Source organism: Tachyglossus aculeatus, chromosome 20, assembly GCF_015852505.1.
Source record: "Tachyglossus aculeatus isolate mTacAcu1 chromosome 20, mTacAcu1.pri, whole genome shotgun sequence".
NCBI lineage: Eukaryota > Metazoa > Chordata > Mammalia > Monotremata > Tachyglossidae > Tachyglossus > Tachyglossus aculeatus.
In genome coordinates, this window is record NC_052085.1 from 2,670,943 (window position 1) to 2,695,789 (window position 24,847).

At 45.8% G+C, this 24,847-nt stretch overlaps 1 protein-coding gene across 1 annotated transcript; it reads left to right on the forward strand.

Moving 5' to 3' along the window:
• Positions 1 to 1,028: 1,028 nt before the first annotated feature.
• On the forward strand, positions 1,029 to 21,605 carry POLR1D (RNA polymerase I and III subunit D). The gene is made up of 3 exons (XM_038762169.1): positions 1,029 to 1,071; positions 7,838 to 7,912; positions 20,238 to 21,605. Exons 1-3 carry the CDS (start codon positions 1,046 to 1,048, stop codon positions 20,503 to 20,505), a joined length of 369 nt encoding a protein of 122 aa, XP_038618097.1. The 5' UTR covers positions 1,029 to 1,045; the 3' UTR covers positions 20,506 to 21,605.
• The last annotated feature ends 3,242 nt before the right edge of the window (positions 21,606 to 24,847 follow it).

Here is a 24,847-nt window from a genome sequence, read left to right on the forward strand (position 1 = left end):
TACGATTGAATGAATGAAGGAATGAATGAATAAATACGACTGAATGAATGACCATCTCTAGATGTTGCCGACTTGGACTTCCCAAGCGCTTAGTCCAGTGCTCTGCACACGGAAAGCGCTCTCTAAATACGATTGAATGAATGAAGGAATGAATGAATAAATACGATTGAATGAATGAATAAATAAATAAATACGAATGAATGAGTGAATGAATGACCGTTTCTAGATGCTGCCGACTTGGACTTCCCAAGCGCTTAGTCCAGTGCTCTTCACACGGGAAGCGCTCAATAAATATGATTGATTGAATGAATGAATGAATGAATATACACGATTTAATGAATGAATAAATACGATTGAATGAATGAATGAATGACCGTTTCTAGATGCTGCCGACTTGGACTTCCCAAGCGCTTAGTCCACTGCTCTGCACACGGGAAGCGCTCAATAAATATGATTGAATGAATGAATGAATGAATAAATAAATACGATTGAATGAATGAATACGATTGAATGAATGAATAAATAAATACGAACGAATGAATGAATGAATGACTGTCTCTAGTTGCTGCCGACTTGGACTTCCCAGGCGCTTAGTCCAGTGCTCTGCACACAGGAAACGCTCACTAAATACGATTGAATGAATGAATGAATGAATGAATAAATACGATTGAATGAATGAATGACTATGAATGAATGAATGAATGAATGACCGTTTCTAGATGCTGCCGACTTGGACTTCCCAAGCGCTCAGTCCAGTGCTCTGCACACGGGAAGCGCTCAATAAATCCGATTGAATGAATGAATGAATGAATGAATGAATGAATAAGTCAGGGAGGGGGCGATGAGGAAAGTGGGGCTTAATCCGGGAGGGCGTCCTGGAGGAGCCGGGCCGGGGATTGGGGGCGTGCCCAAGGCACGCGGGAGGAGGAGGAAGGGGAGGAGGAGGAAGGGGAGGAGGAGGACGAGGCACCGCCCCCTCAGCCGGTCCTCGCCGCCGCGCCGCCGCGGCTCCTCCTCCTCCTCCTCCTCCGCCCCTTCGCCCGCCATGGCCGAGGACGAGGAGCTGGAGAGGTAATGGCGGCCGTCGTTCCCCGCCGGCCGGGGCGGCCAGGGCGCGCGCCGCGGGCACGCGCACACGGGGCCGGGGGCGGGGGGGGGCCTTAACACCGGCGGGGAGGGGGAGAAACGGCCGCGGGGGGGGGGGAGGGAGGCGGGGCCTGATTGGCGCGGGCAGGGGGAGGTGGGCGGGGCTAGAGAAGAAGGTGTGGCCTGATTGGCGCGGGGCGGGGTGGGCGGGGCCTCCGTAGGGTGGGGCCGGATTGGGGCGGGGCTAGGGAGGAGGCTGTGATCTGATTGGGCAGCGTGCCTCAATGGGAAGACCCTCGGCTTTGGAGTCCGAGGTCATGGGTTCGAATCCCTGCTCCGCTTAACTGAGCCTCAGTCACCTCATCTGTAAAATGGGGATTAAGACTGTGAGGCCCACGTGGGACAACCTCATTACCTTGTATTCCCCCCCCAGCACTTAGAACAGTGCTTTGCACATAGTAAGCGCTTAACAAATACCATCAGTATTATTATTATTATTATTATCTGATTGGGCACGGCCAGGGAGGAGGGTGTGGCCAGATGTGGGCGGGGCCAGGGAGGAGGGTGCGATCTGATTGGGCACGGCCAGGGGGAGGGTGTGACCTGATTGGACACGGCCAGGGGGAGGGTGTGACCTGATTGGGCACGGCCAGGGGGAGGCTGTGACCTGATTGGGAAAGGCCAAGGAGGAGGGTGTGGCCTGATGTGGGCGGGGCCATGGAGGATGGTGCGATCTGATTGGGCACGGCCAGGGGAGGGTGTGACTTGATTGGACACGGCCAGGGAGGAGGGTGTGGCCTGGTGTGGGCGGGGCCAGGGAGGAGGGTGCGATCTGATTGGGCACGACCCGGGGGAGGGTGTGACCTTATTGGACACGGCCAGGGAGGAGGGTGTGGCCTGGTGTGGGCGGGGCCAGGGAGGAGGGTGCGATCTGATTGGGCACGGCCAGGGGGAGTGTGTGGCCTGGTGTGGGCGGGGCCAGGGGAAGGGTGTGACCTTATTGGGAACGGCCGAGGAGGGTGTGGCCTGATGTGGGCGGGGCCTTGAAGGAGGGTGCGATCTGATTGGGCACTGCCGGGGGGGGCTGTGACCTTATTGGGAACGGCCAAGGAGGAGGGTGTGGCCTGATGTGGGCGGGGCCAGGGAGGAGGGTGCGATCTGATTAGGCACAGCCAGGGGGAGGGTGTGACCTGACTGGACACGGCCAGGGAGGAGGGTGTGGCCTGATGTGGGCGGGGCCAGGGAGGGGGTGATGATCTGATTGGGCACAGCCAGGAGGAGGGTGTGACCTGACTGGACACGGCCAGGGAGGAGGGTGTGGCCTGATGTGGGCGGGGCCAGGGAGGGGGTGATGATCTGATTGGGCACAGCCAGGAGGAGGGTGTGACCTGATTGGGCACGGCCAAGGGGAGGCTGTGACTTGATTGGGCACAGCCAAGGAGGAGGGTGTGCCCTGATGTGGGCGGGGCCAGGGAGGAGGGTGTGATCTGATTGGGCACAGCCAGGGGGAGGGTGTGACCTGATTGGGCACAGCCAGGGGGAGGCTGTGACTTGATTGGGCACAGCCAAGGAGGAGGGTGTGGCCTGGTGTGGGCGGGGCCAGGGAGGGGGTGTGATTTGATTGATTTGGATTTAATAATAACTGTGATATTTGTTAAGCGCTTACTATGTGCCAGGCACTGTACTAAGCACTGGAGTAGAGACAGTCAGGTCAGATACAGTCCCTGTTCTACATGGGGCTCCCAGTTTAAGCAAGAGGGACAATGGGTATTTAATTGCCATTTTACAGTCGAGGAAACTGAGGCACAGAGAAGTTGAGGTCACACAGCAGGCAAGTGGCAGAGCGGGGATGGGAACCCAGGGTCTCTGGCTCCCTTTCATCTAACTTTTTGAGCGGTTTCATCAATATCACCTGTGTGTAATAATGACAATGGCTAGAACATAAGATAAACAAGAAGATCTTGGAATGTAATAACAACAATGGCTAGAACAGAAGATAAACAAGAAGATCTTGGAATGTAATAATTAATAACAATCAATCAATCAATCACCTTTATTGAGCTCTTACTGTGTGCAGAGCACTGTACTAAGCGCTTGGGAAGTACAAGTTGGCAACGTATAGAGACAGTCCCTACCCAACAGTGGGCTCACAGTCTAAAAGGAGGAGACAGAGAACAAAACCAAACATACTAACAAAATAAAATAAATAGAATAGATATGTAGAAGTAAAATAGAGTAATAAATATGTACAAACATATATACATATAACAATGGCTAGAACAGAAGATAAACAAGAGATCTTGGAATGTAATAATGGCTAGAACAGAAGGTAAACAAGAATATCTTGGAATATAATAATAACAATAGCTAGAACAGAAGATAAACAAGAAGATCTTGGAATGTAATAATAACAATGGCTAGAACAGAAGATGAACAAGAACATCTTGGAATGTAATAATTAATAACAATGGCTAGAACAGAAGATAACCAAGAAGATCTTGGAATGTAATAATTAATAACAATGGCTAGAACAGAAGATAAACAAGAAGATCTTGGAATGTAATAATTAATAACAATGGCTAGAACAGAAGATAAACAAGATGATCTTGGAATGTAATAATTAATAACAATGGCTAGAACAGAAGATAAACAAGATGATCTTGGAATGTAATAATTAATAACAATGGCTAGAACAGAAGATAAACAAGATGATCTTGGAATGTAATAATTAATAACAGTGGCTAGAACAGAAGATGAACAAGAAGATCTTGGAATGTAATAATAACAATGGCTAGAACAGAAGATAAACAAGAAGATCTTGGAATGCAGTCAATCCACCCAGAACAATGACGAGAATAGCCCACTGTTGGGTAGCGACTGTCTCTATATGTTGCCAATTTGTACTTCCCAAACGCTTAGTACAGTGCTCTGCACATAGTAAGCGCTCAGTAAATACAATTGATTGATGATGGGTAGCAGGATACCCAAGCAGCTGCTTGGGGTAGACTGGAGCATATAGGGAGGAACTGGGGGAGAAACCAGACAGGGAATGTGTCCGTTTATTGTTATATCTATATGTTGCCGACTTGTACTTCCCAAGCGCTTAGTACAGTGCTCTGTACACAGTGAGTGCTCAATAAATACGATTGAATGAATGAATATAGTGTACTCGCCCAAGCGCTAAGTACAGTGCTCTGCACACAGTAAGCACTCAGTAAATACGATTGACTGACCGGGAACACAAAAAAGATACAATCAATCAATCATATTTATTGAGTGCTTACTGTGTTCAGAACACTAAACTAGAAGCTTGGGAAGGTAAAAAGAGAAGCAGCGTAGCTTAGTGGAAAGAGCCCGGGCTTGGGAGCCAGACGTCGTGGGTTCTAATCCCGGCTTCGCCGCTTGTCAGCTGTGTGACTTTGGGCATGTCACTTAACTTCTCTGTGCCTGTTACCTCCTCTGTAAAATGGAGATTAAGACTGTGAGACCCCCGTGGGACAAATCCCACGTGGGTTGTACCAACCCCAGCGCTTAGAACATAGTAAGCAATTAACAAATACCATAATTATTATTAAAATAAAACAGAATCGGTACAGTGAAGTACCCCCTGATTTTTTTTAACCACTTTTTGTCAAGCGCTGTGCTAAATGCTGGGGTGGGTACAGAGCAATCAGATCTGACACAGTCCCTTACTCACCTGGAACTCACTATCTGAGGGGGAGAACCAGTATTTAATCCCCAGTTTAGACATTAGGAAACTGAGTCCCGGGGAGGGTATTTGACTTGCCAAGACCACACAGCATCCCAGGGGAGGAGCCAGGAATAGAACCCAGGTCTCCTGACTTCCAACGCCGTGCTCTTTCCAACAGCTTCGAATCAAATGAAATTGAAACTCAGCCCAGCTTAGTTGTGTTCTAGAAAGAAACACCATCAGCAGACACGATGGGTTTGCATTCATTCGATCAATCAGTCAACGGTTTTTATTGAGCGCTTGCTATATTCAGAGCCGTGTTACTGTTTGGGAGAGTACCGTACATACCGTACAATGGATTTGGTAATTATGGTATTAAGCCCTTATCGAGTGCCAGGCATGACACTAAGCTCTGGGGTAGATAATCGGGTTGGACACAGTCCCTTGTCAATCAATCAATCAATCGTATTTATTGAGCGCTTACTGTGTGCAGAGCACTGTACTAAGCGCTTGGGAAGTACAAGTCGGCAACACATAGAGACAGTCCCTACCCAACAGCGGGCTCACAGTCTAGAAGGGGGAGACAGAGAACAAACCAAACACACTAACAAAATAAAATAAATAGAATAGATATGCACAGGTAAAATAAATAAATAGAGTAACAAATATGTACAAACATATATACATATATGCAGGTGCTGTGGGGAAGGGAAGGAGGTAAGGGGGAGACAGAGAACAAAACCAAACACACTAACAAAATAAAATAAATAGAATAGATATGCTCGGCCGGCCCCTCGTTGAACTTTTTAACGGGCGGGGGGGGTCCGCTTTATAATAACGACGAAGCAGCATGGCTCAGTGGGAAGAGCTCGGGCTTTGGAGTCGGAGGTCATGGGTTCGAATCCCGGCTCCGCCACTTGTCAGCTGGGTGGCTTTGGGCAAGTTAGACTGTGAGCCCACTGTTGGGTAGGGACTGTCTCTATGTGTTGCCAATTTGTACTTCCCAGGCGCTTAGTACAGTGCTCTGAACATAGTAAGCGCTCAATAAATACGATTGATGATGATGATGATAGAGTAATAAATATGTACAAACATACATACACATTTGGGATTCACAGGGTCGGAGGGGGTAGGATTTAATCCCCATTTTATAGATGAGTCAACTGAGGCACAGAGAAGATAAGTGACCTGCCCACCCAGCGCACAAGTGGCACAGCTGGGATTAGAACCCAGGTCCTCCGAGTCCCAGGCCTGGCCTCTTCTTCCTGACCCTTCCTGGCTTCAAAGAGTTTTCAATCTAGTCAGGTAGATAGGAATTAAAATAAATGACAGATCAGGGAATGGCTGGGTAACAGGATAGGGACATAAGTGCTGTGAGCCTGACTCTTAGAGCAGATATTCTGGGGAGGTAGGATTCCCAAAGGGGCAGAATAAAAGCTGATATCTGGCAGCGACGGTGGCAGTTGTGACAGTCTAGTGCGGAAAAAATGGTCGGTTGTGCGTGACTCTTCGGTCACACCTACACACGGTGGAAATCTCCCCATCAAGAGTGTAATCCTCAAACTGGAAGGACAGCTCTATCCGGGAGAGAACGAGAGGCTCTGTAACTAGTTGAAACCTGCAAAGACTTTTATGGAGACCCTAAGGTCTGGGCTTTCTCTTCTCTTTATCGGCTTCTTTCTGTCTCCATCGCTTTCCCTCTCAGTGGGTGAATTAATACCTGAGAGAGAGGGAAGCCTTCCTCCCTCCAAATTTTCCCTGCAGCGCCAGCCAAAAGTGGGGTTTTCCTCAACTGCTTCCTAACATCGCTCAGTGCTGGAAACAGTATTAGCTGGGTTCTGTTCATTCATTCAATTGTATTTATTGAGCGCTTACTGTGTGCAGACCTACTTACTGTCGGCACACAGTAAGCGCTCAATAAATACGATTGATTGATTGCAGAGCACTGTACTAAGCGCTTGGGAAGTCCAAGTTGGCAACATATAGAGACGGTCCCTACCCAACAGTGGGCTCACAGTCTAGAAGGGGGAGATAGAGACAGAACAAAACATATTAACAAAATAAAATAAATAGAATAAATATGGACAAATAGAGAAATACGTACAAGCACATATACATATATACAGGTGCTGTGGGGAGGGGAAGGAGGTAAGGGGGGATGGGAGGGGGAGGAGGGGGAGAGGAAGGACGGGGCTCAGTCTGGAAAGGCCTCCTGGAGGAGGTGAGCTCTCAGTAGGGAAAATGGGGGAGGATCCCCCCCCAGGCCCAAGGCCCAATCTGCCCAGTTCAGCAGCGAAGAATAATCAGGTCAGACGTAGCCCCCGTTCCAAATAGGACTCATAATTCAAGTGGGAGGGAGAATAGGTATTTCATCTCAATCAATCAATCATATTTATTGAGCACTTACTGTGTGCAGAGCACTGTACTAAGTGCTTGGGAAGTACAAGTTGGCAACATCTAGAGACAGTCCCTACCCAACAGTGGGCTCACAGTCTAAAATGGGGGAGACAGAGAACAAAACCAAACATACTAACAAAATAAAATAAATAGAACAGATATGTACAAGTAAAATAAATAGAGTAATAAATATGGACAAATATATATACATATATACAGGTGCTGTGGGGAAGGGAAGGAGGTAAGATAGGGGGGATGGAGAGGGGGACGGGGGGGTTTTGGAGGTCCATTTTGCAGGTCAGGAAACGGGCACTGAGAAGTTGAGTGACATGTCCAGGATCTCCCACCCGGCAAGTGGCAGAGCCAGGATTAGAACCCAGGTCTTCTGACACCCAGACCTATGCTCTTTCTGCTAGGCTACTCAAAGACGTATCCTTCATCCTTCAATCACTTAGGAGTGAAGGTGGCACGAAGGGGTCCGGGCCTGAATCCGACCCAGAGCGGAGACAGGGAAGCCGAAAACCAGACTGACAGTGCAGTCTAGTAACACAGTGTAGTACCAGGCGATGGGCCACCCTGTTTTCACCCCTATTTCTCAACGGCCAACCTTAAAACCTGGTGGGTGGATGTGTTTTTCATATCTTCCCTTTTGTTCACACTTAGGAAGGCCGTAGAAGAACTTCTCAAGGAGGCAAAGCGTGGGAAAACCAGAGCTGAAACAATGGGACCAATGGGATGGTAAGTTGTCAACAAACCCCAAGGAAATGAGCAAATATTTGCATATTAGAATATATAAAGAACGATTGTTCACAATTTTGTAACCGCTCATGTTGGTGTGCCCCAGAGCTCTATCAGTGCTCATTACACAACAGTTCAGTCAACCAATTGTATTTATTTATTCAATCGTATTTATTGAGCGTTTACTGTAAGCAGAGCACTGTACTATCAATCAATCAGTCGTGTTTATTGAGCACTTACTGTGTGCAGAGCACTGTACTAAGCGCTTGGGAAGTACAAGCTGGCAACATATAGAGACGGTCCCTACTCTAAGTGCCATCTGAGTGCTGAGTTACTGAACTGAGCACTTGGGAGGGGGCCCCAGAAGCAAAACCACTTCTGCAAGATCATTCAATCATATTTATTGAGCGCTTGGGAGAGTACGATATAACGGAGTTGGTGGACACGTTCCCCGCACACAGAGAGCTTGTAGTCTAGGTGGGGAGACAGACATTAATATAAATAAATAAATTACGGAGAGGTACATAAAGTCCTGTGTGGCTGAGGGTGAATAAAGCGTACAAATCCAAGTGCAAGGGTGATGCAGAAGGGAGAGGGAGCAGAGGAACTGAGGACTTAGTCAGGGAAAGCCTCTTAGAGGAAATGTGATTTTAATAAGGCTACGAAGGTGCAGGTCAGATCATCATCAATCATCAATCGTATTTATTGAACGCTTACTGTGTGCAGAGCACTGTACTAAGCGCTTGAAGTATGAAGTCGGATATGAAGAGGGTGGGATTTCCAGGCCACCCAGGGTGGGTGAGGAGTCAGGAGACGAGGGTGAGGTGCAGCGATTACACTAATGGGGCAAATTAAATTTCAGAGAGGTGAAATGTTTTTCCAGACTCCTAAATAACCAAAGAATTTAAGAGTTTCCTTTCCATCTAGATAACTTGCCCTGAATTTAAAGCTTGGAATTCATGAGTGGGTAATGGGTTAGCACGGCAGGCAGTCGTGCGCGTGTCCTGAGCAAACTGAGGAAGCACCCTGGGGCTGCCCCACGGGGCAGGCGGGAAGCTGCATCCTAAACCGAAAACCCTCGGTCTGTGGGCCATCGGGGCCTTGGGATGCTGTGGCCAACGTGGTCACAATACGGACACACAATTCAGCACACAGTGGCCCTTGGGACATCGGGCAGGGTGAGAGTGTCAACAGTGACACTGGAGTTCTGAACTGCTATTTAGGCTCAGCAAACCCTGGGAGTATTGTTTGTTGAGTGTGATGGAAAAGATGGCAGAAAAAGAAGCTTATTAATAATGATGGCGTTTGTTAAGCGCTTACCATGTGCAAAGCACTGTTCTAAGCGCTGGGGGGATGCAAGGTGATCAGGTTGTCCCACGTCGGGCTCACCGTCTTAATCCCCGTTTTACAGATGAGGTAACAGGCTCAGAGAAATTAAGTGACTTGCCCAGTGTCACACAGCAGACATGTGGCGGAGCCCTTCGAACCCATGACCTCGGACTCCAAAGCCGATGGATTAGATTTTTTAAAAATAGTTTTTCAGCTGGAGTACATTTTTTAAAAAATGGTATTTGATAAGATCTACATGCCAGGCACTGGACTAAGCCCTTGGGTAGAGACAAGAATAATCAAGTCAGACACAGTCCCTGTCCCAAGTAGGACTCACAGTCCAAGTGAGAGGGAGAAAATCTCCATTTTACTGATCACGAAACAGGCAGAAAGAAGTTAAGTGACTTGTCCAGGGTCTCCCTGCTGGCAAGTGGCGGAGCCAAGATTAGAACCCAGGTCTCCTGATTCCCAGGCCCATGCTGTTTCCCCTAGGCCACACAAAGATTTGTTCTTAGTCCTTCAGGCATTTCGGTATTAAGTGATGTAATGCACTGACTTAGAATTTTTAAAAAATCAAAATTTACTCATACTTTAATTTTTTTATGTGTTTTTAACAATCTCAAAGAGCTGTACTCCACAATAATAATAATAATGGCATTTATTAAGTGCTTACTATGTGCAAAGCACTGTTCTAAGCCCTGGGGATGTTACAAGGTGATCAGGTTGTCCCACGGGGGGCTCACAGTCTTAGTCCCCATTTTCCAGATGAGGGAACTGAGGCACAGAGAAGTGAAGTGACTTGCCCAAAGTCACACAGCTGACAAGTGGCGGAGCCGGGGTTTGAACCCATGACCTCTGACTCCAAAGCCCGGGCTCTTTTCCACTGAGCCACGCTGCTTCTCTAATAGTGATACGATCGGAACTCCCTCGGTATTTCATGGTCCTTCGGTTTGGTTGTGTTGATTTTTTTTCCTATTTCTGAGCTGAATGGAGTTTGAGCTGTACGTACAGTCCTGGCATTGAAAGCTCCTCATTTATACCCCTTTATCGCAAACCCAAATACCTGACATACACTTCCCCTTCTTGTTCTATGTAGCATATTGACTGAATCTATTCAAATGATTCAACCAGAGTAGCTGTGAGCCCACTGTTGGGTAGGGACCGTCTCTATATGTTGCCAACTTGTACTTCCCAAGCACTTAGTACAGTGCTGGACAAATACCGCCACCGTCGTTATTGCTATTAGTTTGGTCCCTCTCACAGGATTCCTTCTCTTTACACCCGAGATTTGTTCTGGTTAATTCACAATAACCCTGTGGCACCCACCTCCAGTTAGCACCTGTGACCCGTATTCCTATCCTAACATGAGAAGCCGATTACGGTTTTTGCCCCCCGGAACAAGAGAGAGGGGGAATTTGGATTATTTGCCTCAGATTTCCCACTAGTTCTCCCTTTTCTCCTAGGCCTTATCAATCAATCAATCAACGGTATTTACTGAGCACTTGATATGTGCGGAGCACTGTACGTATGATGCATGCCTTGAGTTATCTATTCTTGGCTTCACCACCATTATCTAGAGTTGGATGAGGCAAAACCAGTATGGAGGACTGGAAATATGTCCCCGGCCCCACCTTTAATGAAGCTAGTTTAGCCCGTGACTTCTCTCCTTGGGGCCAAATCTGTTGCCCTTTCCCCTCCTCAATCAATCAATCAATCAATCATATTTATTGAGCGCTTACTGTGTGCAGAGCACTGTACTAAGTGCTTGGGAAGTACAAGTTGGGTGGACCTTTCCGAGCCAGCCTGCAGGGAATGTATCTGTTTATTGTTATATTGTACTTTTCCAAGCGCTCAGAACAGTGCTTCGCACACAGTAAGCACTCAATAAACACAATTGACTGACTATGGAACCTGAATGGCGACACTTTTTTACATACTTGTGTGTGTCTGCGCAAGCGTTTGGGCCAACCCCTAGAATAAAGTGAGGTTTTATCTAAAGCGAGGCAAATAAATTTTAAAGGAAAAATTTCTTATGTGAGCTTGAAACATTAAGCTGCAGAAAGCATTTCCATTCCAGTGTTTTTTCTTTTCCGGTGTAGTTATAGTTCTCTCTGCTCTGGCAAAAAGTTACCTGCAGACTTCCATCTGGAATGTGATTCCCCTCCCCGGCCTTTTTGAGTAGTTTCCCATTTATTTTAACAAGAATAATAGATTTCCATCTGAGTTTGTGTGATTTTTTTTTCCCCCCAAGGGGCCTTGATCTGTAGATCAAGAATTACCTAATTTTAGAATGTTTTTGCAGATAATTTTGAGGGGGGAAAATGACTACTGCTCTTGAAAAAGCAAATGCATTATTCTGCAGATCAACACCTAACAATGCAGATTGGTTACTTTGGGTGTGCATTTCAGCCACACAAAATACCATAATAAATCATTTTGAAAAGAGACCTCTTCTCTGTGTTTACTCACTTTCAGGCCATATATGAGAGGAGAAGAGAGCAGGCGGGAGTAGCAGGGAATGGGTGGGAATTAACTGGGAATGGGTGGGAAGTAACTGGGAATGGGTGGGAACTGCAATCCTGCTCCTGAGGTCCTGTCTCTCTAAATAGTGAGACTGGAGAGCCTTTTCCTGGGAGGGGAGGAAGGGAAGCAGCAGTGTGGCCTAGTGAGTAGGGCATGGAACTGGGGGTCAGAAGGACCTGGGTTCTAATTCTGGCTCTGCCAAGTGATCTTGGGCAGACATTTCACTTCTCTATGCCTCAATTACTTCATCTGTAAAATGGTGATTAAGACTGTGAGTTCCGTGTGGGACGTGGACTGTGTCCAACCTGAGTAACTTGCATTTACCCCCAGTGCTTGGCTCATAGTAAGTGCTTACAAATACCATAAAATTAAGTGGGAAAAAAAGGGGGAAGACAGAGAAAGACCGGCAGAAAGAGAAAGAATGGCCCAGAGTCTGCTTTCTTGCCTACATTGGATTATTTCTAGATTCAAAATGTAGAATGCCTCCATCCCCTGCATCTTTGGACAAATTTCCCGGAGTGAAAGGGCCAATCCATGAACATTAGAATCGCTAAGTGTGCCGTGGCTCGCTATTTAATTATGCTCTTTTGTTAAGTGCTTACTGTGGGTCAAAGGCACTGTTCTAAGCACCGGGGAAGATACAAGTTCAATCAGGTCAGATGCAGTCCCTGTCCCATATGGGGCTTACCGTCTAAGTAGGAGGGAGGGCAGGTATTCCTCATTTTGCAGTTGAGGAAACTGAGGCACAGAGCAGTTAAGGGGCAGCGTCCAGGTCCGTGCTCTTTCTACTGGGTTACGCTGCTTCCCGTGGCCTGGTGGAAAGAGTCTTTTACTCCCATTTATCCCACTCTTCTTTCTGCATTTCTACTTCATAGCCCTGGGACACATGTTCATTCAGTTGTAATTATTTTTTAACTCCGTATTATCCCACTGGAGGAGAATATTGCTGGCTTCTCCTCGGGAGAATGGAGCATGAAGTAGAAGGCCTTGGGGCTGTCGGAGCTCCTCTGTGACTTGCTTTTTAAAAATCACCAAGAGTGTTGTATGCGAGTGGATTTATTCCCTGTGGGTGAGCTGGAGGCAAGCTCTAGTAGCAGCAGCTATAGTAGTAATAGTATTTATTAAGTGTTCATTCTGGGCAAAACACTATGCTAAGCGCTAGGGAAACATATCAAGGTAAGAATTAGACATGGTCCCTGGCCACCAAAGGACTCCCAGATGAATTCTCTCCCCCGGTGAGGTGGGACAAGAAGAGATTACGGAACTGAAGAAAATGAGCATCGGGTGCTCGTCTTTCTCTTCCTCTAAAAGGAAAGTGACACTCTGGCTCTGAAGCTGCTTGGATGTATTTCAAAGAGGGATCACTGGAGAAGCTATTCTTGACAAGAGGGGCCCCGATGGGCTGAGATATCAGCTCAAACCTCCTCACGGTAGCAACCCGAGCGGCTCACAGACATCAGTGGCCCAAGTGAGGGGTCTTCTCCGGTCACCTCAGAGGCCGTTTCGCCTTCTGCTCCTGCCACCTGACCCTCAAAGCACGTTAAATTGATGCTTCAGATCATAGGGTCTGAGGGATATGGTCATACGTACTGGGAAAGCTGACAAAGGCCACAGGGCAGCAAGACTCAAGAACAGAGAAAATAGCTTTTCCCTTTTCCTTTGTCATTTTCAAGCAGAGCGGATTATCACAGACCTGGGAACACAACAGCTCTGGAGCAACGCGGGAAGGGAAGCATTAAGGAGCCCTCGGAGAGTCACCCTAGTTGCGGGACAATTTTGGCCAAATTGGGCAACTTCTACAAAGTGGCAGTCGCTTGACCTCGTCTCACGATGTTTTGTGCCCGTATAACATGGGTGATGTCCCGTTTTTGAAAATGCCAACTTTGCCTAGAGAAGAGCTTTTGAAATTGCCCCTCAGAGAGGCCCCTAATGTGGTCTGGGGCCTGTTGTAACCCATTTTCTAGATCTTTAATGTCTCCAACAGTAGACAATTAGGACTTGTAATCCCTATGAGGTCTGTGATCTTAATTAAAACTATTGTTATATGGGTTTATTAAAGCCTTTGAATTGAAAATGTAGGTTTCTAAATCATTGAGAAGCAGCGTGGCTCAGTGGAAAGAGCACGGGCTTGGGAGTCAGAGGTCATGGGTTCAAATCTCGGCTTCTCCACTTGTCAGCTGTGTGACTTTGGGCAAGTCACTTCACTTCTCTGGGCCTCAGTTACCTCATCTGTAAAATGGGGATGAAGACTGTGAGCCCCCTGTGGGACAACCTGATCACCTTGTATACTGCCAGCGCTTAGAACAGTGCCTTGCACATAGTAAGCGCTTAATAAATGCCATTATTATTATTACATGGTCATGGGTCCTAATCCCAGCTCCGCCACTTATCAGCTGTGTGACTTTGACACTTCTCTGTGCCTCAGTTACCTCATCTGGAAAATGGGGATTAAAACTGTGAGCCCCACGTGGGACAACCTGATTACCTTGTATTTCCCCCAGTGCTTAGAACAGTGCTTGGCACACAGTAAGCGCTTAACAAATACCAAAATTATTATTTTTATTATTTTATTTTTTATTTTTTATTTTTATTTATTTTTATTAATTTATTATTTATTATTACATGATTATCAGGTATCTAGTCCAGTGCTTGCCACATAGCGCTTGACAGATACCACTATTATTATCCTCATTATCATTATTTTAGGACACTGACTCTGCCTCATTTTCCACAGATGTTATTTTAGAGCTGTGGGTGAGATCAGAATTGTGAAAAGGGGTACACTGAAGCAAAACAGTGATGTGATTGGACAGAGGGTCACAGGAAAGAGCAAAAAAATCGAGACTGTGAGCCCGCTGTTGGGTAGGGACCGTCTCTATATGTTGCCAACTTGTACTTCCCAAGTGCTTAGTACAGTGACAGTAAGCCCTCAATAAATATGATTGATTGAATTAATTAATTAATTGCAAGCGGGGAGGAGGTGGAGGCAGCAGGTGGTTTCGACAGGAAGGAGGGCAGGGAGATGAGTTGATAGCACCTGGAGCGAGCGGTGGGGATCGAGTTTTTCTCTGGAGGAGGAAGACATGGACTTCCAAAGGCCGAAGAGAAGAAGCCAAAGGGGACGGAAAGGTTGGAGGGAGCGGTAAGGGAGGGGAGGGGAGAGGGAATCTTTTTAAGAAGTGACAAGGGGGATGGGGTCCAAGATGCTTGGAGGGGGGTTAGGTTTTAAGAGGAGTCAGGAGACCCCCTTTTGGAGACAGCTGGGAAGGAGGAGAATGTGTCTGCGGGGGCCCGGTACCTGCCGGTAACATTCCCGATGGCGCCTGGCGTGGCGGGCGGCCCTAATCGAACACGGTATTCGCAAAGGTCGTGAAACTTTAGAGGCAGGATTTAAACGGGGCCAAGTGCTACAGATGCCACAGCCCAGCAAAGGACCAACTTTATGGCTGTCAATCACACCAGCCTTTTCAGCCATGACCACCCCTGGGGAGTCATTCATTCATTTGTATTTATTGAGCACTTACTGTGTGCAGAGCACTGTACAAGTCCTTGGGAAAGTATAGCACAACAGTAAACAGACATGTTACCTGCCCACAGTGAGCTTACTGTCTAGAAGGTGGAGACAAAATTACAGATCTGTACATAAGTGCTGGGGGGATGGGAGGGGGGAAGAACAAAGGGAGCAAGTCAGGGTAATGCAGAAGGGAGGAGGAGAAGAGGAAAAGGGAAGCCTAGTGTGAGAAGGTGTTTTGGAGGAGATCAATCAGTTGTATTTATTGAGCGCTTACTGTGTGCAGGGCACTGTACTAAGTAAGCACTTGGGAAGTACAAGTTGACAACATATAGAGACGGTCCCTACTCAACAGTGGGCTCACAGCCTAGAAGGGGGAGACAGAGAACAAAACATATTAACAAAATAAAATCAATAGAATAGTACCAAGCAGTGTACTAAGCGCCGAGGAGATGTGCCTTCAGTAAGGATGATTGATGATGGAGGCCTTCCCAGACTGAGCCCTCTCATTCCTCTCCCCCTCCTCCGCCTCTCCATCCCCCCTGCCTTACCTCCTTCCCTTCCCCACAGCACCCGTATATATGTATATATGTTTGTACGTATTTATTGCTCTATTTTACTTGCACATATTTATTCTACTTATTTTATTTTGTTAATATGTTTTGTTCTCTGTCTCCCCCTTCTAGACTGTGAGCCCACTGTTGGGTAGGGACCGTCTCTGTATGTTGCCAACTTGGACTTCCCAAGCGCTTAGTACAGTGCTCTGCACACAGTAAGCGCTCAATAAATATGATTGAATGAATGAATGAATGAATGATGATGGCAGCAGCGCTATCTGAATGCCACAGCCGGCTATAAGTGCAAACCGCCATGTGAAAGCATTCTCCCTCCCACCCAGCAAGTAAGGAAATTTAGAGGGGGGCTTTCAGTTTGTTCAGCATCCCCTCAAAGACATTGGCTGCTTTTATTCTACCACAGAAGCCGGTCTTTGGATGTACATATTGTTGTCAGAACCATTGGTCACTCAGCCCCCAGTCTCCCCACCATCCCCCCTACAAACACACACACAGTCTCCCTCTCTCATTGCTGGCCTTATCTTCAAACCAAGCATAAACAGATTTTTATGTCTCTGTACTCAGTTCTCCCAAAGCGAGTGCTTTCTGCTAGATGGTAAGCTCCTTTAGGGCAGAGATCTTGTATGCTGTACACTCCCAGGAACTTCGTACAGTGTTGTGCCCAGAGCAGCTGACTGCAGCTAGGAAATTAGGCATCATTCATCTGACAGTGGGAGCCCTGTCTGGGCTTGGCCCGCTTTATTTATATTACGATTGAATATATATTTGTACAGATTTATTACTTTATTTTATTTGTACATATTTACTGTTTTGTTAATGATGTGCATATAGTGCTCTGCACACAGTAAGCGCTCAATAAATATGACTGATTGATATAGCTTTCTCCCCCTTTTAGACTGTGAGCCCACTGTTGGGTAGGGACTGTCTCTATATGTTGCCAACTTGTACTTCCCAAGCGCTTAGTACAGTGCTCTGCACACAGTAAGCACTCAATAAATATGATTGATGATGATAGCTTTAATTCTGTTTGTTCTGACAAATTTGACACCTGTCTACACGTTTTGTTTTGTTGTCTGTCTCCCCCCTTCTAGACTGTGAACCCGTTGTTGGTTAGGGACTGTCTCTATATGTTGCCGACTTGTACTTCCCAAGCGCCTAGTGCAGTGCTCTACACACAGTAAGTGCTCAATAAATAAGATTGAATGAATGAATGAATGAATTGTCCAACTGCTGATGCGTGACCACAAATCATCAGGATGGGTGAACACTACTCTGTACACCCGAACTCTTAATATGCACTTAAATACCACAAATATTATTATTATTATTACAGTGCAAGCTTTCCTTAGAGCAGGATTCTGCAACGCGTTCTAGGAGAATTGAGTGTACTGATTTTGACAAAGTACCAATGTATCCACGCATCCTTCCCAATGCTTAACACAGGGCTTCACACATTTTAAGCATGTATTTTTAATTGTCATTGGGGAGGAGAAGGAAGCAGGCGGGGAGGATGCATGTGTAGGGTTTGGCCTGACTCAAGAAGTGTTAAGAGAATAATGATAATTCTTCAGGCCCCCATCCATGACAGGGAAGGACTGTGGATTTAGGCAGTGTCGAAGCTGGAGTTCGCAGAGTTCCCTCCCTGTCAACGCTTTGAATCTTCTAGAATGTATTATGGGCAGGGAATTGTCTGTATTGTACTCTCCTGAGCGCTTAGGACATTGCTGTGCACATAGTAAGTGCTCAATACTTGACTGATTTGCGTGGAAACCACTTTCCTGTGTGGCCCGCTCTGCTTCTGCCCTTTCCTATTTTCTCTCCCATCCTGAGTCACCTCTTAGGTTTCCATTGCCAGCTGCATGGAACGACGCCTTCCCACATGCCTGCTGCTGCTCAGCGAAACCCCTTGTCCCCTGCCCAACTGGGTGAGGTTTGAATGGCATTAGATCGAATGGCATTACAGTGCTCTGCACATAGTAAGCGCTCAATAAATACGATTGATGATGATGATCGATAATCTGCCCCTTGGCCGACACCCAGCATTCCTCACTTCAGCTACAAAGTCAGCTACAAAGAAGAGAAGCAGCGTGGCTCAATGGAAAGAGCCCGGGCTTTGGAGTCAGAGGTCATGGGTTCAAATCCCCGCTCCGCCACTTGTCAGCTGTGTGACTTTGGGCAAGTCACTTCACTTCTCTGTGCCTCAGTTACCTCATCTGTAAAATAGAGATTGACTGTGAGCCCCACGTGGGACAACCTGATCACCTTGTATCCTCCCCAAGGCTTAGAACAGTGCTTTGCACATAGTAAGCACTTAAATGCTATTATTATTATTCCCCACCACCACCTCTCACTGACCCTCATGGGTTTGAAGAGGGTGGGGGGAGTCCTGGGCCAGTTACATATAGTGCAGGTGGGTTTTGGGGGGGCGGTTTCATGGTACTTGTTAAGCGCTTACTATGTGCCAAGTCACTGTGCTAAGCACTGGGGTAGATAATAATAACAATGATGGCATTTATTATGCACTTACTATGTGCAAAGCACTGTTCTAAGCACTGGGGAGGTTACAAGGTGATCAGGTTGTCCCACGGGGGGTTCACGGTCTTAATCCCCATTTTCCAGATGAGGTAACTGAGGCACAGAGAAGTTAGGTGACTTGCCCAAAGTCACACAGCTGACAATTGGCAGAGCCGGGGTTTGAACCCATGACCCGTGACTCCAAAGCCCGGGCTCTTTTCCACTGAGCCATGCTGCTCCTCAGGTTGAGCACAATCCATTGTCCCACATAGGGTTCACAGTCTTAATCCCCATATTACAGATGAAGGAACTGAGGCACAGAGAAGTGAAGTGACTTGTTCAAGGTCACACAGCATGTCTCACATGTCACACAGCAAGTGGCAGAACCGGGATTGGGACCCAGGTCCTTTTGATTCCCAGGCTCTATCCACAAGGTCACGCTGCTTTTTTTTCCATTTTACTTTAAGACTGGCTAGATGGGATCCGGTAGAGAAGGGGGGAGAGAGAGAGTGTGTGTATGTTGGGGAGTGTGGGGAGCTCAGGCCTGGGAATCAGAGGATCTGGATTCTAATCCCCACTCCATCACTTGTTTACTGTGTGACCTTGGGCAAGTCCATAAACTTATTCCCTCATCTGTAAAATAAGGATTGAGACAGTGAGCCCCATGTGTCCAACCTGATTATCTTGTATCTACCCCAGCGCTTGTAAAGTGTCTGGCACATAGTAAGTGCTTAACAGATACCATTTTTTAAAAAAGCTAAAAATAAGAAAATAGGGCATCACTGGTCAACTGTTTCCTCCTTTGCTGGGTGAAGTTATTTTACCCTAGCTCCCACCACATCTACAATTTATGGGAAACAAAGCCCAGAGCCTGCTCAAGAAAACAAAATAAGCTTTTGAAAAGGAAAGGCTACAAGGTTAAAAAGTGGGAAACAGGAAATGCAATGAGCTGGGAAGTCAACTGCTCTTAAATGGAATTTTCATCATTTTTTCAAAAAATAATTGATGTAATGTTAGAATAACATTTTTAGAATATCTAGGCCTACTAAATCATATTGAGAGCTATTGAGAGCTCGCCTCCTCCAGGAGGCCTTCCCAGACTGAGCCCCCTCCCTCCTCTCCCCCCCATCCCTCCCACCTTACCTCCTTCCCCTCCCCACAGCATCTGTATATATTTGTACATATTTATTACTCCATTTTACTTGTACATATTTACTATTCTATCTATTTTATTTTGTGAATATGTTTTGTTTTGTTGTCTGTCTCCCCCTTCTAGACTGTGAGCCCGCTGTTGGGTAGGGACTGTCTCTATATGTTGCCAACTTGTACTTCCCAAGCACTTAGTACAGTGCTCTGCACACAGTAAGCGCTCAATAAATACGATTGAATGAATGAATATTGCTTGAGCATCCTGGAGGGGCTCTTTGGAGAATTTTTGTGATTTCCCCAAAGAATATGTTACGAGTGTTCTATGTGAACCACAGATTTGGATAGATTGGGAATTTTACTTAAGGATAAGATGTTTAAAGATGCGGCTAATCGGACATGCACTTTAATGTCGGTTTACAAGGACTGTGGACCAGGTGTGCCTTCCTGATTGCATTAATGTGCTGCAGTTTCAGGAATGCAGTTGTCCAGACAGACTCAGAGATAAAAGCCAAAGGTCTTGAATATTCTCTTTTTTTTTTTTCGTGGCCCACTTTACTCTAAGTTTACACTAGGTGGCATACAAGGAAAGCTGAAAGCCTGAAGAAAGGGGTTAATCTTTCGCCTCAAAATTCAAAATATCCAATTTTGATATTCAGGCGTAGAAGATGTTTTCTGTTGGGAAGGTGCTTTGTCTCCTGATATTGTTTTGTGGCTTTTTCTGTAGGATGAAGTGCCCCCTCGCCGGTGCCAATAAAAGATTTCTGATCAACACAATTAAAAACACACTGCCCTCCCAGAAAGAGCAAGACCACGAGCTGAAGAGAGACAATGAGGAATCCCGATCGGGCAGGAAGGAGGAAGAAGAAAACCCAAAGAAACATAGAACTCATCCTTATAAGCCCAACGTCCCTCCTCGGCAAAGGGTCTGCCCTTCTCCTCCCAGGAAGCGGAACAGCCAGGAGAAGTACGAAAAGCGATCGAACACACGATGAAGAGGCGGAAAAGAGGAGGCAAGACTGTTACCCACAGTAAACTGCAGTTCAGTTTTGAAGGGAGCGATGTTCTTTAAGTGGAGAAAATTGTTCGGTGAGTCTCTGGCTGCAGGAAAACCATCCCGAGAATGAATTTTATGACAGATGTGTTATTAAAGAGTCAGCTGCTGTTAAGTTCAAATGACTTAGTAATTCTTCCTCCTGAAAACGGGCCTAGCGCCAATTCGTCGTATTTCAGTAGTTCATTTTCCATCTCCAGTGGAAGTTAGTTTCAAAGTCAGCAAATGCAGGTTTGATGGGTTTTTCCAGAGTTGAAGTACCTAAGTACTGTATTTTTAATATGGTCAGTTGAAGCCTGCCTAAGAGGAGCAAGGTGGAATTTCTACATTCTGGATTGTTGATTTTCAGTTCTGACTTTTTTAAATGGAGAAGAGAAAAGGCTTGGCAGTCTCCTAGGCCTCGGACAGTTTTCAGTGCTCCAACCCCTCTGACCAAGAAATAGATTGACGACAACAGAACTTTCATTTCTCCGTGTAAATATTGGAGACTATTTCAAGTTGACATTAGAGCTAGAATTTAGGATAAATTACAGGATACTCATCTCAGCTTTTCTCCCTGTGCCCTCTGAACAATTCTATGGAAATGATATAACTTTCAGGCATAAAATGCAAGAATTTTTTCTGGGTTCAGATTTTTCTTCAGAAGAAGTCTGAGGAGGAAACGGGAATGGCAGTTTAAACCTAACCCTCATCAGCTACAAACATCCTGCTTTGTTCACTGCTGGGAATTCTCATTCAGCGCTACAAGTTTTTCTTCTGAAAACTTAAAGTAGTGTCACAGTGCAAGTTGTTCACAATCTTGTATCTCAGCCAAGTGTGTGTAGGCAATTTTCCAATTTTGCCGTGTTTTTAATGATACAATTCTGAATGTCAGTATGACTTTACCAAAGTGCAACCGCACAGAGAGCTAGATAATTGTGTTAATTTATGTTCAGTTGAAATGCCTTGACATTTCTATTGGAGATGGTTTAAAGTTTGAAAACTCTTTTTTGGATTCTTGTTTCAAAAGAGTAACAATAAAGCTGAACCATGCCATTTGAATATGTTCCATATTTTCATTACTGAAACTTGGGCATGTTAACTAACCTTTAGAGCAGTGCAATTATGACTAACTTCATATCCACCCAAAAATTCAGAGAAGTTGCTTCATCCATAATGACCACTACACATCAGTTTTGAACAAAAACCAAATTACAGGTGAAGAATGGCAGGTAAAATAATAATTCTGCCCAGAAGAAAGGCCATTTCTGAAACGCAAAGGTTCGTCAAAGGTGCCTACGTCAGAGAGTTGCTAAGCTGAACTAAGCACTTGGGGAACTGCAGCAGAAGCAAGAAAAGAAGCCCTGCCCAAAGGGGCTTATATTCAAAAGTGAAAGACAGACATACAACATATTTACAAATAAAGAGAATAAACAATTGAATGTAGAATCAAACACTACAAGTGGCTGTTGGGTTGCTATGACTTGGGGAATTGGGAATTCAGTGGGAGAAAACTTTATGGGAGATGGGATTTTAGGAGGACTTTGAACAGAGAGCCGGGGTCTAGCAGATTTGGGGAGGTTTACAGCCTTATGGGAGAGACAGGAAGGACAAAAAAATAACTTACAGACAATGAGAACAGGAGGAAGAGCAAGGATATAATGGTACTGGTACAAATGTCAGGATGAAATAATAATTTTGGTACTTTAGTGCTATGTTACCAAGCACTGTTCTAATCACTGGGGTGGATACAAGTTAATCGTGTTGGACACAGTCCCTATCCCATGTGGAGCTCACAATCTTAGCAGGAGGCAGTAGGATTTAATCCCCATTTTACAGATGAGGTAACTGAGGCCCAGAAATTAAGTGACTTGCCCAAGATCTCACAGCAGGTAAGTGGCAAAACTGTGATTAGAACCCAGAAACTCTGATTCCCAGGCCTGTGGTCTTTCCACTAAACCATGCTGCTTTTCGAAACACTGTGATGTAATTGAATACATATGAGTGTTTAGGGTGGGCAAAGGATTAGTACTGATATGGGAATTTGCACTGAAAAATCTCAGTCAACGTGGCATCTTTGAACCACCTACTGCCTAACCTATTAATTCCCACTGAACCTATGGTTACTATAAAGTGTGATCCAAGCGTTATAAGGAGAAAGGCCTCAGATGTGTTTCATTTGAGGTGTTCAAAGTGCGGGAGAACAGACTCTTTCCTTCTGATTCCTTGTCCAGTGTTTTGCACTCAATAGGCCCTCAAGAAGCGCCTTTGAGGATGATGATAATAAAACTACCAAGAGAAAGCCAAATAACAAGGCTACTGTTCCTCCTGGTTCTTCACATCGAACAGAAGCTTCTCATCATCGGCTATAAAGCACTTAATCCCCTTGCCTCACTGCTCTCCTAAAACCCAGCCCGCACACTCTGCTCCTCTAATGCAGACCTACTCACTGTACCTCAATCCTATCCACCGACCTCTCAACCACAACCTGCCTCTGGCCTAAAACACACCCCCTTTCCCCCACCACTGCCCCCTTCATATCCAACACTTAGTCTCCCCACCTTCAAAGCCTTATTGAAGGCACATCTCCAAGAGGCCTTACCTGACTTAAGCCCTCATTTCCTCTTTCCCCATTCTCTTCTGCATTGCCATGATCCCTTTATTCACCCCTCCTTCAGCCCTTCCACACTTAAGTCCATATCTGTAATTTATTTATATTGATATCTGTCCCCACCTCTAGACTGTGACCTCGTTGTGAGTAGGGAATGGGTCTACTAACTCTGTTGTACTCTCCCAAACATCTAGTGTAGTGCTCTGCACTCAGTGAGTGCTCGATACAACTGATTGGTTCGGGAGCAACCAAAAGTGGATGGCTCAGTGCAAACCAACACCACGACTGCACAAACAACTCAACTGGCCGTCGGCTGTCCCTCTAAGACACTGGCATCTGCACAATGGTCCCCTGAATGGCCTTAGTGGCCACAAGTGCAACTATGCATGAGACTCTATCCGGACACTCACTCCCAGGATTATGGTCTCAGAGTCAGCAGCAGTGACTCTGTTCCAAAGGACAACTCTATAGGCAACCAAAAACCCCAATGATCTATGTAAAAGGAGGAAGAGTACAATAGCTAGATACCCAAACTGACTTTAAACCTCTAAAGCACCAAGGAAGCCAGGATTGCCAGGTGGTCTTGAGGTTGACGGTGCTGCCTTTTCTTTAAAGTTACAAAAGAGAGAGCAATCAAACCTACCCACACTCTGCAACTAGCCTTGACAGTGTTAATTAGGCACAAGAGGGATTTTGTAATGAGGCTCCTGAGACTTCCTAACCTCCATCTGCTGTCCGAAGAGCAAAGATAGCAGCAGAATTGGGAATTTAAAAGGAGGTGGAGGGGGAGGAAGCTGAGGGGTGGGAAGAGGGAGTCGATAATGAAACAAAAAGGATTGGTAACAAAACAATCTGGTCACCGATTGGCACCACCATATCTGATCCAGAGAAGATGATGGTGATTATGGTATATGTTCACTTAAACAGTATATGTTCACAACATGTGACCTTTTTTCAGTGTGTTGGCCCATCTACTATTGATATAACTTCAGTGAGACTGTTTGATTCGAATAATCGTGGACTAGTGAGCAATCCTGGATATTGCTAGCTTCCTGAGGGGGTTGGGATAAAATAAAAATATGCTGCCATTATTAGGGAACAAGGAGAGGTGGAGAGACTCCTCACTGCCTATCCAACCAGGTGACTTTCTTCTATTATGAAGATGTGAAATACTTAACACCTTTCTACCCTACTAGGAGAGGGATAAAGGGGAAATTTTCAATCTATGTACACAATGTGGCATTTGCTAATGTAGGAAAGTTAAAAGTTCTTTATCTTAAAAAAAAGTTAAACCTTAGTCAAGGACGAAGCATCAGCTTTGGCTAAAGAGTATTTTTATTTGATGAACGCTTCATTACTCCTCCACCCCCTCCCCTTTTTCCTCCTCTCAATGACTTGAGAAAGCGCACTGAACACGGGATATTATTACAGTGTGCGATTTTCAACATCAGGGAATGGCTTTGTTTCCTCTTTTGTAAAATCAATTTGAGTTATTTACAATGAACCTTAAAAACCATGAACTTCAATGAAAAAACCTGACAGATTTGATGTATGATCGATGAAAGTTTTATAAAAAAAAAGCAGAAAAAGATTTTTTTCCTTTTCTTCCTAGCTGCAGACTCAACACAGTGGTCCTAACGACCCAGGCTGTCCGGTCAGAGTTTCAGTGGTGACAAGAGTTACCCACGATTAT